Genomic DNA, 18,521 nt, shown 5'->3' on the forward strand with positions numbered 1-18,521 from the left:
CTTTTCCACACACTACCTGGGCAGGAAGCAAAGTTAGCATCCTGTTCCGAAATTGGCATTGCTGAGGGTATGTGTCATATTGGAGCAGCACCCGGCAGTAGGGAGGTTCTCGTGCCCTGCCCCCAGCCCCACTCCACCCCAGTCACCCAGAGTAACAGATGGGAAGGGTTTATTTCTTAATCGAGGATTGGGCATGAACCACCCACCCTGAGCCTCGCAACCTTGCTTCAGGATGGCATAATAGAGGCAGAACTTGCTGTAGCCATTGAAAAGTGGGTTTAGAGTAAAGTATTCAATATTGATGAATATTTACTTCTTCATCTGTTGAATGAATAAAATAATATTTGCTTTGACAGGTTATTTTGAGGACACAACATACAACATGTACCCCCAGCACAGTGCTGCAGTTAATCTCATTTACTAGTAAGGAGATTTGAAGCTAATCAACCAGATATGCAAGGAAATGAATAAACAGTCTTAGATCATACATTGTAATCATGATCTGCCTGACTTGGGACTAAGACCTAAAATTTCAAAAAATACTTTTCCTGTAAAAGAAAAACAGAAGTTATGATCTCTATTAATCTTTGAGTAGAATCACTAATAAAAATAATTGTTACTTGACAGTAACAAAAACACTCAGAAGTATAAAGTGATGAAGCAAACAATAATTAAGAAGATAGACTTTATCTTCCTAAAATGTAATTATTCCAAAGAAATTTTTGTAGAGCTTACCTTCTAAAATGCTGTTAAAAAATGTCACACGGGGGTAAAAGACAGAAAACTGTACTTGAACAACAATTAAAATAAAATAAAGTAAAAAAAGTCACAGTCTACATGATTAGAACCCATTATTTTATTGCAAGAAGTTACAAGGAGATGCTTCAATTATGTTGTGGACAGAAAAATAAGGGGTTCTATGCAAAGTGACCTCACCGAGTGCTCTGATCATAAATTCCTAACTGGGCTGGTCATGGTGGGTAGTCCCACAGTAAAAGGCTCATCCTTGTCTTAAGCAAGCCATCTCCATTGTTTCTGTGCATCTAAGTTAACACACCTTCAAAATAAGCCATAACCACCCACAAGAAAGCACATAATCTTGCTAACTATCCTATAATTCAATCCCGACTTGCCTTCTTCCACCTCCATGTAGTCTCTTTACGTTTCCTCCTTAATGTAAAATGCATAAAAGAAGCTGCAAAACTGTTAGTCTCCAGAGCATATGGGATCTTGCTCCCTGGCATATGTAGTCAATTTGGCTCAAATAAACCCTTACTAAAGTTCTCTACAGATCTGGATGTTTCTTACATCGACAATGTTTATTATGTAATTATGCAAAGATGCAATGTTTACTATATAATTACTCAAAGATACAAACCTAGCAGACAGATGGTAAATTTGCAAGTTTATCTGTAAGAAAATTGTTTAAACAGTATGTTCAATGTTTCCTTTAAGAAAAAGATGTTCAAATTAAAAAAAGTATCTATGTGTACAAAGCTAAAAATAAAAGGCTACCATTCTAACTGTGAAAGGGAAAGGAATGACCTCAAACCTAAATGGGCTCTTTAAGAGGTTATTTAGTGTAGTCCTTTAATTTTCAGATAAAGTAGGGGCAGGATCTACCGGTACCAGTAGCACAGCGAGTAGTACAATCTAAGTCTCCTGCTTTGAAATTAAGACTCTTTCCACTGTGAGCAGTATCCAATTGGTTATCCTCAAACTAGAGAACACCATAGCAGCAAAATAATGGGGTATGGGCAGTACAGACACACAAAAATATCCTGTAAAAAGTAATGTCAAGAGGAAAATACATCAAAACATAAAACCAACATACATAATACTGGTTTGGCCAAAAAGTTTGTTAGGTTTTTCCATAAGATGGCTCTAGTAGCACTTAGCTGTCTTTAACTTCATTTGAAACAATTTTGTTAGATTGTATTGTGACAGCTGTCCTATCAATATGCATTTTAAAAAAACATTAAGATTGGTGAATTTTTGTACAGGCATTTTAATGTCGAAGATGGAAGAAAATAAGCAACATTTTCAGCTATTATGCTTTAAAATTTCAAGAAAGGCAAAAACAACTGAAACACATACACACAAAGATTTGTGCAGTGTATGTAGAAGGCACTGTGACTGATTGAATGTGTCAAAAATGGTTTGCAAAGTTTTGTGCTGGAGATTTCTTGCTGGATGATGCTCAAGGTCAGGTAGACCTGCTGAAGTTGACAGAGATCAAATCAACCTATTAATTTCAATCAACATTATACCTTGCAGGAGATAGCTGACACATTCAAAATATCCAAATCAAGTGCTGGAAATCATTTGCACCAGCTTGGTTATGTTAACCGCTTTGATGTTTGGGTTCCACATAAGTGAAAAAAGCCTTGACCATATTTCTGCATGCAATTCTCTACTTAACTGTAAGGAAAATGTTTGGTTTTTAAAACAAATTTTGGAGGGTGATGAAAAGTGGATACTTTACAATAGTGTAGAACAGAAGAAACTGTGGACAAAAAATGAACCACCACCACCCATACCAAAGGACAGTCTTCATTCAAAGAAGGTGATGTTCTATATATTGTGGGAATGGAAGGGAGTCCTCTATTATGAGCTCTTTCTGGAAAACCAAATGATTCATTCCAACAAATACTGCTCAAAATCAGACCAACTGAATGTGGTACTTGATGAAAAAGCATCCGGAATTATTCAACAGAACATGCATCATCTTCCATCAGGGTAATACAAGACTGTGTGTTTCTCTAATGACCAGGCAAAAAGTGTTACTGCTTGGTTGGGGAGTTCTGATTTGTAGGAGACCATCCTGTGTGGTGTGGGCCCAGCGACCAGTGGCAAACATTTACTGCAAAGTAACTTCCTAAAATCCATGATAAACCTTCCAAGGATGAGTGTAACCAGTTCGGCCACTTTTGCCTTTACACTTGCAAATATCCCTTTTCTGTGATGCGATTAGCGGCATTGGCTCCTTTGTTTTGTGTACAAGGTAACCAACTAAAGCAACCTGTGCATCTTGTAATGTGCCGAGAAACCCAATAAAGGCCTGTCAGGGCAAGGGCCCAGGCCTTTGCTCCCCTTGCAAGAAAAAGCCGTGCTGTTGCTTTTCCTCCACCGGACTCAGTAGTTGTGTGAATGTCTCATTTCATCCATAATGACTCGGACACTGTGGGCTGGTGTCTGCATCACTGACTCATCTACTGTATTCACCATACACGGGACCTTCAGATTTCCATTTATTTCAGTCTTTAAAAATTCTCTTAGAGGAAAAAAAATTAATTCCCTGGAAGACTGCAAAAGACACGTGGAACAGTTTTATGTTCAAGAAGATAAAAAGTGCCCTGGCTGGTGTAGCTCAGTGGATTGAGCAAGGGCCTGCGAACCACACGATCGTGGTTCAATTCCCAGTCAGGGCATATGCCTGGGTTGCAGGCCAATTCCCAGAAGGGGACTCACGAGAGGCAACCATACATTGGTATTTCTCTCCTCTCCTTCTCTCCTTCCCTTCCCCTCTAAGGATAAATAAATAAAATCTTTTTAAAAAAGATAAAAAGTTTTGGGAAAATGGAATTATGAAGTTGCCTGAAAGATGGCAGAAGGTAGTGGAACAAAATAGTAAATACATTGTTCAATAAAGTTATTGGTGGAAATGAAAAATGTTTATTTTTACTTAAAAATGTAATGAACTCTGTGGCCAATCCAGTAATAACAACCAAGAAAAGTTGATGTTCAAGTATTAATTATCAGAAGAGGGAATAACATAATCTTGAAAAGAGTTATACTTCATGTATTGTTTTACTTTTTTATGTTTCCCTATACAATTATTAGAGACAGAACCGTCCCCTAAAACCCTACTGTTAAAAAACAGCAGAAAGATTTAATTTGGATTTAAAATACTAGTATTAAAAAGCACTGGTAGAAAGAAAACAATAAAACCCATAGGGAAAACATAAAATGTACTCACTAAACTGATTAAGGACTTGGATTAATAGCATGGTGTTCCTTTAGGGGGAGCGTCCTTTTGTTTCTTTGCGCATCTTTGCTTTCAAGATTTAGTACATTCTCTTTCAGTGACATGGTATTCTCCTTGCAGAAAAGTGGTTGAACCCACCAGGAGGACCATTTTCATTATTCAAAATCACAAAGGAATTCTTAAGAATGTTAATTTCAAAAGGTGGTTTCCAACCACAGCAATTAGCAAAGAGATTCTGTACCTTAAACCCTAAGGGAAGTATGTGGCTCTTTGAAAGGGTGGCCTTTTTGTAAAGAGAAAAATCAAAGGAAGGAAATTACTACTGAAGTTTCTTACCCAAGGAGAGCTCTCACCACTATATACTTCCTGTTAAAGGAGTGTCTGAAATGATAACCCTAACCCAGTCTAGTCGACTTGTGTTGAACTCTTCCTAATGATTCCCTTCTATATACTTCTGTGCACTCAGGGCCACACCCAGCTGGAGGGAAGGTGAGCGTCTCCACAGGAGACTGAACACCCTGATACCCACTGCCCAGAGTCATACCAGAGCGTGACCCCTGCCAGCTGTGTGACCCTGGGCCAAACAGCTGACCCCTGTTCCAGGTCCTCTTCTGTAAGATGGGGGTGCGAGCAGAGTCTACATACAAGAAATATGATGGTGAGCAAGAAACAGCTCTTGCCCTTAAGAGTCTAATGATTGGCAGGCCAGGCTGAAATACTGGCCACTAGGCATCCTCACTGATGTCAACATTTACTGATGATCTGCACCATGCAAAGGGTTGGCACAATGACCGAAACAAGGCCTGTGTGTCAGTAAGTCGGTATGACTCAGAGCTGGGCAGCTGGGCAAACAGCACAGGCCAGTGAGGAAGAGCCACCCCAAAGCTCTTTGTACAATTGTTTGTTTGAATAATAACAAAAAAAAATTAGACACATTCAGAATTTTAAGCTTGTGTTATCACCCTTATTTGCATTAAAATGTTCCTCTCTGGTGGTAATCCCCACACAGCCCTGGGCACGGGCACCAGTGTATGACCGGCACTATGACACTGGGTACTCCGGTGGAGAAAGGGAGGGGGCCATGCAGCAGAAAGTGCTGTAGGAGACAGAGGAGGCAGTGCCAGGAGCCTGAATGCAGGAGCACCAAAGACGGCCTGTGAGGGAAAGGTGGGGCTTAAATAAGAGCCAGGAGAGAAGCAAAGGGTTGTAGGCCCAGGAAACAGAGCTTGCTAGAGTGGTGGGACCAAGGGCCACAAGTGTATAGCAGCCAGGGACTGGGATGAGGACATCTAAGGGACTTTATTTTCCTAACCTTCGGGTTAGTTTTTGAGCATGCTTACTAAGCTTGGCTTCTACTAAAAAATTTACCAGTATTTTGTTTGTTACCCTGAAACAAAAACTGATATTTAAACAATAACCATTTTTTACTGGATCAGTCTCTAAAATACACCCCCTCCCAAATGTGCAACCCCTTAATGTCATCAAAACTGACCAGGCAGCAGTGCTCTCCTTGTGGTCACACTTTCTCAAGAGAGGCAAAAGAAGGTTTAGACAATAGAGGCTGTCCCTCCTTTCCTCATTCTAGTTCATTACCCCAGGCCTTTCCTATTCTCTCCAGGATTCCTAAATCTTAACCCACCAAATTGGAGCCTCCCTCAAAGGTGGCTGTTATCAGTCCACAGCTCTCTGTACTAGGCACTTGCCCACTGGTGCCTTTCTGGGTCTCTTCCTGCTGGTGTGTGAGATCTTGGAGGAAGTGTTCTATTTCATATTCTTGGCCTTTGCCACAGTTCCCACTGGAGCTGTCTACAGGGATCAGAGATTCAACATCAGCTGGTAACTGGTCCTTGGTTCTTCCCTCAACTGCTGCAGAAATCTCCATACCCATAGCCCTGCCCCAATTTCTCCCTTTATGTCAAATCTATTACAGCTACACCAGTAGGATAATCTTGACTTCATTTTCATTAAAATTTTTTTAATCCTTACCCGAGGATATGCTTTTATTGATTTTAGAGAGAGAGGGGAAGGAAGGCAGAGAGACAGAGACAGACACTGATCAGCTGCCTTCATACATGACCTGACTGGGATCAACCCTGCGACCTAGGTATGTGCACTGAGTGGGAATCAAACCAATGAACTTTTGGTGTATGGGGATAATGCTTTAACCAAATGAGCCACCGGCCCAGGACTCATTTTCATTTTTATTACTTTTTTTCTCTTTCAGGGTCTTAGTGACCCTAATCTTCTCTCGGATCAATGCACAATCTCTAATTATAGGGCTTATGGCTTTTTCAGTTCTATCCAGCTAACTTTATACCTCAATATATTCTGGTGTAGGATAGATCCCTGAAACCCCCACGCGAAGCTCAATGCTGCAGCAACCACAGCACTGAATTCACACAACAAACCAGTGAATTGCCTTTTTCTTCCTCTTTTGCATACATCTTTCCAAACCTTACTCTTATGTCTTCACAGGTAGCATTTTGCCAATTTGAAGAGAACTTTTCCTTCTGCCAGATCAAGGTGTTTAAAGCCTTTGTTCTCACTCCTTTCACGAAACCTTCTGAGATGAGCCAGTTAAGATCTCATCACTTAAAGCATCAGCTGCTTCTCTACTTGTGGCTCTCTGGTTTTCTGTTCTAAGGGATGAAATTCAAAGCCAAAGATGGTACCTACTGCTTCCTTGTCATTCTCCACGTTCAGGTAGAGCCCTCTGTGTATAGTCACTACTGATTAAGCTCTGTAATAAAGTTCCCTCCAACACATTACTCTTCAAGGGCCATTCAAGAGATCGAAATAATGTAATACCTATAAATTAATAATATTTTAGACAGAGATTAGTAGTTTTAATAATTTTAGACATAAATAGTAGCAGGATTTTGAATGTCCTCACCAAAAAATTTTGCTAGCTGTATTTTCTGTATGTATAGGGTTAACACGTTTCAGGAAGTTTCTCCCCATCACCCACTATTGCCTTATCATATAAAAATAAAAGAACATAATAATCAGCAATAAAACGATAAAGTTCATACATAGAATGACACCAATGGACTGTTACTTTTCAGCTTGTCTGACCTACTAAACCGCTGCACAGGCCACCTGAGAGGACAAAGGTTGAGAAACGCCTTAGCAGCACTGCTGAGTCAATAGCAGGGACAGCTTCGGAGTAAGGAAAGCACAGGCAGAGCTTCACATCCTGCTAAGCAAGCATGCTGAAGGGTCGTTTTGAACATGCTAGTTTTTTCCTTTACATCTAGGCTATTTTTTACTCTTCTTACTTTAACTATCAGTATAAATACTCAACTCCAACAATATGTCAGCGAAACAAAAGGTATGATGGCTGTTTTTCTGTGAACCTTCCCAAATGAGGCAGGTAGAGAGAATTGTGCTCCGTGTAGAGCAGTCCAACAGCAAGGTGGTCTGACTGAGCAGCTCTGAGGTCACCAGTCCACTTCAAAGCCATCGTTGGGAGCAGCAATTTTCTGTCACTGTAACTGTGGACCAGAGGCAAGCTGGTAGCCAAGATCTGAACAACTCCATTATTTAGCCTAAACATACTACTATCCTCTTCTGACTGGCAAAAAAGTTATTTTCAGTATTAGACATTGGGATTAGATAATTATAATTAATCAATCACTTTAGCTTGATTTTTTGGAAGTGTGTTTTATTAAAATTTATGAAAAGTATATTTTGTTAAAGTTTATGAGGGTTGCTAAGAAACCCAGTAATTTGTAAAAAAAAGAAGGACAATTTGTGTTTACTGGCCCACGGATGGATGACTGACAATAGATGACATTGCTAACATGCAATGATAACACCCAGCATTCCAAAACTATTTAACAATTTGCTTTGAAAAAATACAGCCTCCAAAAAAACAAAAAGACAATCTAAATATTTATTTGGATGACTGCATGCCAAAATCGTACCAAATATACAAGATAAAGAAGCCCAGAGCTAACGAAAATGACCAGCTATTTATCACCAACTTAGAAAAGGAGCGGCTCCCAGAAGTCTGTGAATGAGTCTGAACTGCTCAGTGTGTGTCCATGGAAAACATTTCCTATGGTCGTACTGTAGGCAGGAGTAAAACTTCCAGTGTTACTGACAAAAACTAGATTTAACATTACTAGGTGCCCATAATGGTAAGAGAACATGAAATTTACAGAGCCCAAGACCCCCGAATTCCAGCCCTGGCTGGAAAGAAGAAGTTACGTCCCATAGTTTCTAGCAGGAAGTGTGTCTCCCAGAGCAGAGCAGTCTCCCTTGGGCCTGCAGCACACCTGGAGACCTGACAGCCGGAGCATCACTGTCACCCCACGGCAAGGCTGTCCTGCCATGAGGAGCTGACAGGTGATGTGCTCAGGTGAGAGGCTCATGTATATAGTTCATGTCAAGGAAGACAACTTCCTAGATGGCCCTGATGGGAACATTAACCTGATGGGGTTAATGTTGTCAGGTCAGTGATATCTTCCACCGTAACTACACTCAGTCTTTTCAGATGCTTAGGATTCTGAGGACTAAAATGAGGTTCAGCCTTAATAAGGATACGATTCATATGACCCAACGAAGCTTTTCACATGTCTAGTATGTTTTCCAAATATCTGGGTACCACCCTCCTGCCCCTATCTATAAGGTGATTATATTATAATACAGTTACCCCTTTATAAACAAAATAAAGCATTTATTACAAACAAATCCAGATGGATCAATAAAATAGTCTTATACCTCCCCAGGGCTTATAGGGGATCTGTCTAAGATATATCCATCTTTCAAAAAACAAGCTCATGGGCAGAGCCATGACCCATTTGTGCAGACATAAGAAAGACAGATGAGAGGCCCGTGGGAAAGCTGACTATGTGTAGAGGTCAGTCTGGAGAAAAGCTCAGCAGATGCTCACAATTTAGAATGATGGTCAGAATGGTCATCATACAAACCTCTGACTGCTTCAAACTGACTGCTTCTATTGACTGCTTTAGATTGTCAATAACTGCTTCAAAATCAGAATGTGTCCCACAGATACTGTTATATGCTCAGATGTTACTATAATTAAACAAAACATTAACACTGAGTTACAATGATATACTATTTGAGGAAGGAGAGATTACAAGAAGATTGAGAAAATCCCCAATTCATGGCTTGCACTAACGCTCTATGTGACAGAAGTAAGATGATTACTAGAGACAGCACAGCCACGATGTGGGCCACGTTTCTGTGCCGTTCCACCTCTGCCTGTCCAAAACAGCAATTTAGGGTGAGGAGCCATGAAAGTTGACAGAGAACAAAGCTTTCAACTACGGAAACAAAAATATAGCAACAACTTGAGAGTTTAGCTTTTAAACACTTGATCTTAGCCAAAAGGTTGAGAAGTGATAAGAGTTTAGCTTTTATGATGCCTCTTTACAAAATTTCATTTAAATAAACTCACATAAAACTGCCTTATAGTTAGAGCTAGGAAAATACACAGAAAAGAAATCTTTGGAATTAAAAAATATATATATATATAACATTATAGAATCTTAATTTTAATAAAATTATGAATTGCTAAACCTGCATAATTGTTTTTATTGTCAATTATCATTCCCCACCACCTCCAGAAGTACTTTACGAGCTCCACTAAACCTGGGCCCTGTTTTACAGGCAAACTCCAAGATCCTATCTTATTGTCTTTAAAAATAAAATTAGAGATAAAAGACTAATGAAAGAACCAGCAACCTCACTAGTGTGGCTCAGTTGGTTGGGCATTTCCTACAAAGTGAGGGCTGCTGGTGTGATTCCTGGTTGGGGCACATGCTTGGGTTGTAGGGTTGTGGGCCTGGTCCCAAGTTGGTGCATGTGTGAGAGGCAACCACTCAATGCTCCTCTCATACACTGATGTTTCTCTCCTCTTTCTCCCTTCCCCTCTCTCTAAAAATAAATAAAATCTAAAAAAAGAAAAGAAAGAACCAGACTGCAGCAAACAGGATGCTATTACGATGTGTCCTCACCTTCCTCTGGTGGCCTTCTGTAGAACTTTCATTCCTGCTAGGCTGCAGGACTTCCCTTCCAACTGTCTGTCCTTAAAGATGGTTTCTTCCAAGTGCACTTCACTGAACATTCCATAGGCATCTTGCACGAGAAGGCAGACTCTACAAAAAAGCATTCACATTTGTATTTTAGGAGATAGTTTTTAATTCATTACAGAAATCAAGATTTCACTAGAAATCCATTATAGTTAGCTTCCTAAAAGGATGAGTCAAGATAAATGAAGTTGAATTCCACATGCACTTTTTTTCTCCAATTTTTTTATTTAATTATTTTTCAAGTACAGTTTTCTGTCTATTACTCCCATCTCATCCCGCCCCCCATCCTCCCCCCTCCCTCCCATTTCCCCCCTTCTCAGTTGTTGTCCATGTATCCTTTATATAGGTTCCTCTAAATCCCTCCCTTATTTCCCCTGAAATTCCCTCCCCTCTCCCCTCTGGTCACTGTCAGCCTGTTCTCTATTTCAGTGTCTTTGGTTATATTTTGCTTGCTTGTTTGCTTTGTTGTTTAGCTTCCTGTTAGAGGTGAGATCATATGGTATTTGTCCTTCAACACCTGGCTTATTTCACTCAGCATAATGCTTTCCAGTTCCATCCATGTTGTTGCAAAAGGTAGGAGCTCCTTCTTTCTTTCTGCAGCATAAAATTCCATTGTGTATATGTACCATAGTTTTTTGATCCATTCATTTACTGACGGGCACCTAGGTTGCTTCCAACTCTTGGCTATTGTAAATTGTGCTGCTATGAACATTGGGGTGCATAGGTTCTTTGGGATTGGTGTTTTAGGGTTCTTAGGATACAATCCCAGCAGTGGAATTGCTGGGTCAAAAGGCAAGTCCAATTTTAGTTTTCTGAGAAAATTCCATACTGTTTTCCATAATGGTTGTACCAGTCTGCAATCCCACCAACAGTGGACCAGAGTCCCCTTTTCCCCACACCCTCTCCAACATTTGTTGTTTATTGCTTTGTTTATGATAGCCATTCTCACCGGTGTAAAGTGGTATCTCATTGTAGTTTTAATTTGCATCTCTCTGATAGCTAGTGATATTGAGCATCTTTTCATGTGTCTCTGGATCCTCTGTATGTCCTCCTTGCAGAAGTGTCTGTTCAAGTCCTTTCCCCATTTTTTAATTGGGTTAGTTGTCTTCTTAGAGTGAAGTCGTGTGAGTTCTTTGTATATTTTGGAGATTAAACCTTTGTCTGAGGTATCATTGGCAAATATGTTTTCCCATACAGTTGGTTGTCTTTTTATTTTAATGCTGTTTTCTTTAGCTGCGCAGAAGCTTTTTATTTTGATGAGATCCCATTTGTTTATTCTTTCCTTTATAGTCCTTGCTCTAGGGGACATATCAGTAAAAATGTTGCTGCGTGAAATATCTGAGATTTTCCTGCCAATGTTCTCCTCTAGGACTTTAATGGTGTCATGGCTTATATTTAAGTCTTTTATCCACCTTGAATTTATTTTGGTGTATGATGTAAGTTGGTGCTCGAGTTTCATTTTTTTGCATGTAGCTGTCCAGTTCTCCCAACACCATTTGTTGAAGAGGCTATCTTTACCCCATTTTATGATACTGCCCCCTTTGTCGAATATTAATTGACTGTAGAGATTTGGGTTTATTTCTGGGTTCTCTATTCTGTTCCATTGGTCTATGTGCCTGTTTTTATGCCAGTACCAGGCTGTTTTGATTACAGTGGCCTTGTAATACAGTTTGATATCAGGTATTGTGATCCCTCCTACTTTGTTCTTCTTTCTTAACATTGCAGCTGCTATTCGGGGTCTTTTATGGTTCCATATAAATTTTTGAAGTGTTTGTTCTATGTCTGTGAAATATGCCATTGGTACTTTAATAGGTATTGCATTGAATCTGTAAATTGCTTTGGGTAGTATGGACATTTTGATGATGTTAATTCTTCCAATCCATGAACACGGTATACGTCTCCATTTGTTTGTGTCTTCCTTGATTTCTGTCTTCAGTGTTGTGTAATTTTCTGCATAGAGGTCTTTAACCTCCTTGGTTAGATTTATTCCCAGATACTTTATTTTTCTTTTTGCTATATCGAATGGGATTTTTTTCTTGATTTCTGCTTCTGCTGATTCATTGTTATACAGAAATGCCTTTGATTTCTGGATATTGACTTTGTATCCCGCTGTTTTGCCAAATTCATTTATTAGTTCCAGCAGTTTTTTGGTAGAGTCTATAGAGTTTTCCATGTACACTATCATGTCATCTGCAAACAGTGACAGTTTTGTTTCCTCCTTTCCGATTTGGATGCCTTTTATTTCCTTTTCTTGTCTGATTGCTGTGGCTAGAACTTCTAATACTATATTGAATAGAAGTGGTGAAAGTGGACAACCTTGTCTTGTTCCTGATCTTAGTGGAAAAGCTTTCAGTTTTTGCCCATTCAGTATGCCACATGCACTTTTTTATATTTGTACAGGTGGGTGTTTGATCACTAACTGCAAAATATAGGAGGCAATTCTCTTTGGCCATAAAGCTAAAGCCGAATGAGGTTTAAAAGCACACAAAGAAGGTCACCCTTTCAAATCAAATATATTACTGTTTTCCAGAAAGAGCATCTACTTCCCTTGTCTTCCATAACGGCTACTATGTCTTGCTTGGACACTCAATACTGAGAAAAGCTTCACTGTAACATTATGCTGAAAATAATAATAAGGGGTTTTCTCTGAGAAGGTGCATATTTACAGACATACATATCCCAACAGAATAAAAACCAGTGTTCCAGCTGGCAGTAAAACAAAGGCCTGGTAGATATTCAGTGACATGATGAGATGCCCCCCAATTTTTTAGTTCATAGGGTAGTAGTTATAAAAACCTATATATGACTGAATTTCCAGTCCTCTCACTTCATAATTGAGGCATATGTAGTTTTTATTTACCATAAAATGACACATTCTCAGAAAAAATTTCCTGAAGCCTGAAATAAAATTCAGTAAATACCACCACCAAATAAACAATTTTGTGAGGAACAAAGCTATTTTAAATAAAAGGCTATATTAAAAAGTGCATGTTGGAAAAGAACAGATGACAAAGAATAGGAAAGCCAAATCTGAAGCTATGAATATTAAACAATGCCTTGACAAAAGGGAGTAGCCTTGTAGTCTAAACTTCCTGATTAAGTCTCCCAGGTCCACAGGATCTTCCTGGTTTGCAAGAGTATCTTTGTGAAATAAGTGAGACAGAAAAGGACAAGAACCATATAATTTCACTCATACATGGGATATAAAAGGAAGTAACAAACAAACGAACAAACAAACTCATGGACACAGACAACAATATGGCACTTACCAGAGGGTAGGGCAGGATAAAGAGAATAAAGGGAGTCAAATATATGGTGATAGAAGGAGACTATACTTTGGGTGTTGAGCACAATGCAATATACAGATGATGTATTACAGAACTGTACACTTGAAATATAAAAGGAACCAGTCAGAAATTATGACAACATATACAATGAAAAATACATTAGAAGAAATTAAAAACAGTTTAGATGAAGCATATGATCAAATCAGTAAATTGGAAGAGAAGCCAGAAAAGATCCAATCAGAAAATTAAAAACGCAATAAAAAAAAGAGAACCTATGGGACAATAGAAAGCTTAACAACACCTGCATCAGAGCAGTACCAGAAGAGAGCAAACAATTGAGAACCTATTTGAATAAATGACTGAAAATTGAACCTGACCTGGTAAAAAAACCAGACACACAAGTCCAGGGAGCACACAGAGTTCCAAACAAGAGGAAGCCAAAGAGGCTTATTCCAAGACACATCATAATTAAAATGGCAAAGTTTAAAGACAAAGAGAGAATCTTAAAGGCAACAGGAGAGAAACAGTTACCCACAAGGCAGTGCACATAAAACTGTCAGCTGATATCTCAATGGAAACATTTCAGGCCTGAAGGGATTGGCATAACATATTCAAAGTGATGAAAAGGACAGTCATACAATCAAGACACCTCTACCCAGCAAGGCTATGATTTAAAATTTAAATAAATAAGTAACTAAATACCTAGTTTCTTAGGCAAAAAAAAGCTAAAGAAGTTCATTACCACTAAACCAGTATCATAAAAAACCATTAAAGGGAGTGTTTAAAAAGATAGAAAAAAAAGAGGAACATAACTATAAAGAACAAAATGGCAATAAATGCAAACCTATCAATAATCACTTTCTTTTTCTTTTTTATTGTTATTGAAGTACAGTTGTTCCCATTTTTCTCCTACTATGTCCCTCTGCCCCACCCCCCACACCTCCCACCCTTGAACCTACCTTCTTTGGATTTGTCCATGTGTCCTTTACAAATGTTCATTGATGGCCCTTCTTCTGTTTCCCCCCATTATCCCTCTCCCTCCTCCTCTCTGGTTACTGTCAGTTTGTTGTTTATTTCAATGTTTTGGCGTTATACTTTGGTTGCTTGCTTCTTTTGTTGATTAGGTTCCACTTATAGGTGAGGTCATATGGTATTTGTCTTTTACCGCCTGGCTTATTTCATTTAGCCTGATGCTCTCCAGTTTCATCCTTGCTGTCACAAAGGGTAGGTGCTCCATGTGTCTATGGTCAATTAATATTCGACAAAGGGGGCAGAAGCATAAAATGGAGTAAAAATAGCCTCTTCAACAAATGGTGTTGGGCTATCTGGACAGCTACAAATAAAAAAATGAAACTCGACCACTAGCTTACACCACACAGAAAAATCAATTCAAGATACATAAAAGATTTAAATATAAGTCACAACACCACAAAAGTCCTAGAGGAGAACATAGGCAGGAAAATCTGAGATATTCCATGCAGTAATATTTTTACCAATATGTCCCCTAGAGCAAGGGACATAAAGGAAAGAATAAACAAATGGGACTTCATCAAAATAAAAAGCTTCTGCACAACTAAAGAAAATATCACATCAAACTTAAAAGCTCCTGCATGGCTAAGGAAAACATTCTTAAGATAAAAAGAGAAGCAACTGTTTGGGAAAACATATTTGCTAAAGATACCTGAGACAAAGGTTTAATCTCCAAAATATACAAAGAACTCACATGACTCCACTCAAAGAAGACGAGCAACCCAATTAAGAAATGGGCAAAGGACTTGAACAGACACTTCACCAAGGAGGACATACAGAGGATCCAGAGACACATGAAAAGATTCTTGATATCACTAGCTATCAGAGAGATGCAAATTAAAACCACAATGAGATACCACTTAACACCAATCAGAATGGCTACCTTAAACAAAGAAACAAACAAGTGTTGGAGAGGTTGTGGGGAAAAGGGGACTCTAGTTTACTGTTGGTGGGATTGCAGACTGGTACAACCACTATGGAAAACAGTATGGAATTTTCTAAGAAAACTAAAAATGGACCTGCCTTTTGACCCAGCAATTCCACTGTTAGGATTATATCCTAAGAACCCTGAAGCACCAATCCAAAAGAACGTATGCACCCTGATGTTCACAGCAGCACAATTTACGATAGCCAAGAGTTGGAAGCAACCTAGATGCCCATCGGTCAATGACTGGATCAAAAAACTATGGTACGTTTACACAATGGAATTCTATGCTGCAGAAAGGAAGAAGGAGCTCCTACCTTTTGCAACATCATGGATGGAACTGGAAAGCATTATGCTGAGTGAAATAAGCCAGGCAGTGAAAGACAAATACCATATCATCGTTAACAGGAATCTAAACAACAAAACAAACAAGCAAGCAAAATGTGACCAAAGACACTCAAATACGGAACAGGCTGACAGGGACCAGAGGGGAGAGAATCATAGGGGAAAAGGGGAAGGACTCACATGAACAAGTATAAAGGACACATGGACAATAACTAAGGTGGGGGGTGGAAATAGGAGGGAGGTAAGGAGCACGGGGGGCGGGGGCAGGGCTGGGAATACAAGACAGAAAACTGTACTTGAACAAGAATTAAATTTACACGGGCCTGTGAACCAGAGGATCGTGGTTCAATTCCCAGTCAGGGCACATGCCTGGGTTGCATGCCGGTTCCTTGCAGGCCAACTACCAGTAGGGGATGCACGAGAGGCAACCATACATTGATGTTTCTCTCCCTCTCTCCTTCCCCTCTAAATATAAATAAATAAATAAATAAATTTTTTTAAAAAGAATTAAATTTAAAAAATAATTTAAAAAAGAAAATATCAGCAAAATAAAAAGAAAACCAACTGTATGGGAAAATATACTTGCAAATGATACCTTGGATAAAGGTTTGATCTCCAATAATTACTTTAAATGTAAATGGGTTAAATTCTCCAATCAAAATACATAGGGTAGCTGAATTGATAAGAAAACAAGATACATATATATAGAATTAGGAAAAAGTAGTTTATATTACCAGCCATCATTACCTAAAAGATAAATCATAATAAAGGATACAATAAAATAATAAGACAAATACATAATACAATAAATAAATAATAATAATAATATAGCAATAAACTCTGTTTCCCACACTCAAAACTGTAAACCTACTTTTCCCCTCACCTTTATATGCTATCTACAATAGGACCACTTCAGATTGAAAGGCACACAAAGACTTTAAGGGATGAAAATATAATTTAGTACAACTGTGAACAAACAAAAAAAAACACTTGGGGCAGCAATACTTATATCAGACAAAACAGACTTTAAAACAAAGGCTATAATAAGAGAGAAAAAAGGACACAATATTATAAGAAAGGTGTCAATCAAACTGGGGATATAGCCCTTGTAAAAATGTATACACTTAACACAAGAACACCTAAATATATAAACGAAATATGAATGGACATACAGAAGAGACTGACAATAACACAGTCATAATAGAGGACTTTAAGAAGTCAGAAATAGCCCTGGCTGGTGTAGCTCAGTGGATTGAGCGCGGGCCTGCAAACCACACGATTGTGGTTCGATTCCCAGTCAGGGCACATGCCTGGGTTGCAGGCCAGTTCCCAGTAGGGGACACGTGAGAGGCAACCATACACTGATATTTCTCTCCTTCTCCCCTTCCCTTCCTCTTTAAAGTTAAATAAATAAATAAATAAATAAATATTTTTTTAAAAAAAGAAATATTTAAGGAATTAATTTAACAAGTCTTGACTGAGAACTTTCCATGTGCCAGGCAAGAAATAGAGCAATAAAAATACAAAAAAAAAAAGAAAATGAAAATGAAAACACAACAACCTAAAATTTATTGGACACAGTGAAAGCAGTCCTAAGAGGGAAATTCATACCAGGAAATTCATACCAACACAGGCCTACCTCAAGAAACCAGAAAAAAAATTCAAATAACCTCACCTTACACCTAAAGTAACTAAAAATAATAAACAAGCAAAGCTCAAAGTGAGTAGAAGGAAGGAAATAAGAGTCAGCATAAATAAACAAAACAGAGTTTAAATAACCATACAAAAGATTAATAAAACCAAGAGCTGATTCTTTAAAAAGATAAACAAAAGTGACAAACCTTAAACTAGACGCTTCATGAAAATAGAGAACCCAAAAGAAAAATGAGAGGGGAAGTGACAACTAAATCACAGAAATAAAACAAAAGTATAGGAAAATATTATAAACAACAAATTGGACAATCAAGACCAATGAAATCAAAGCAGTAATAAATAAAAACTCCCCTAAAACAAATATCCTGGACCACATGGCTACACACAGGTGTATTTTACCAAACACTCAAAAAGGAATTAATACCTCTCCTTCTCAAACTCTTCTAAAAATTTCAAGCAGAGGGAAGACTCTCAAGATCACTTATGAGGCCAGAATAATTCTGATTCCCAAACCAGATAAAGACATTACAAAGAAATAAAATTACAGGTCAATATCCCTGATGAACATAAATGCAAATTTCCTCAACAAAATAATAGTAAACCAAATTCAAGAATATACTGAAAATATCCTATACCATGATCTATAGGGAATTTCTTACTGGAATGAAACTTTTGTTCAATATTTGCAAATTAATTAATATAATATACCACATAAATACAATGAAGGATACAAAATGATTATACAAACAGATGCAAAAAAATCATTTGATGAAACCCATCACCCATTTATGATAAAAATTCCTAGCAAAGTGGGAATAGAGGAAATATACCTCAGTGTAATAAAGACCACATGACAAACCCACAGCCAACATTATACCCAATAGGGAAAAACTAAAAGCATTTCCCTTAAGGTCCAGAACAAGACAGGGATGTCCACTTTCACCACTCTTACACAACATAGTACTGGAAATCCTAGCCACAGCAGTTAGACAACTAGGGAATTTGAAAGATATCCAAATCAAAAAGGAAGAGGTAAAACGGTCATTATTTGTAGATGAAAAGATATTGTATATAGAGAACTCTAAAGATTCCACCAAAAAACTGCAAGAACTGATAAATGATTTCAGTAAAGTAGCAGGAAAAAAATAAATATTCAGAAATTTGTTGCATTTCATACACCAATAATGAGCTATCACGAAGGGAAACTAGGAAAATAATCCCATTTGTAACTGCAT

At 38.3% G+C, this 18,521-nt stretch overlaps 1 protein-coding gene across 3 annotated transcripts in view; it reads right to left on the minus strand.

Moving 5' to 3' along the window:
- Window positions 1-18,521, minus strand: part of SPIDR (scaffold protein involved in DNA repair) — a 387,966-nt gene that overhangs the window by 45,199 nt on the left and 324,246 nt on the right. For all 3 annotated transcript variants that reach the window (XM_037035383.1, XM_037035384.1, XM_037035386.1), the window contains one exon: window positions 9,973-10,113. In XM_037035383.1, the coding sequence (XP_036891278.1) occupies window positions 9,973-10,113 (141 nt within the window). The remainder of the gene's footprint in view (window positions 1-9,972; window positions 10,114-18,521) is intronic.

Source organism: Sturnira hondurensis, unplaced genomic scaffold, assembly GCF_014824575.4.
Source record: "Sturnira hondurensis isolate 20B ecotype Veracruz unplaced genomic scaffold, ASM1482457v3 Scaffold0022258, whole genome shotgun sequence".
NCBI lineage: Eukaryota > Metazoa > Chordata > Mammalia > Chiroptera > Phyllostomidae > Sturnira > Sturnira hondurensis.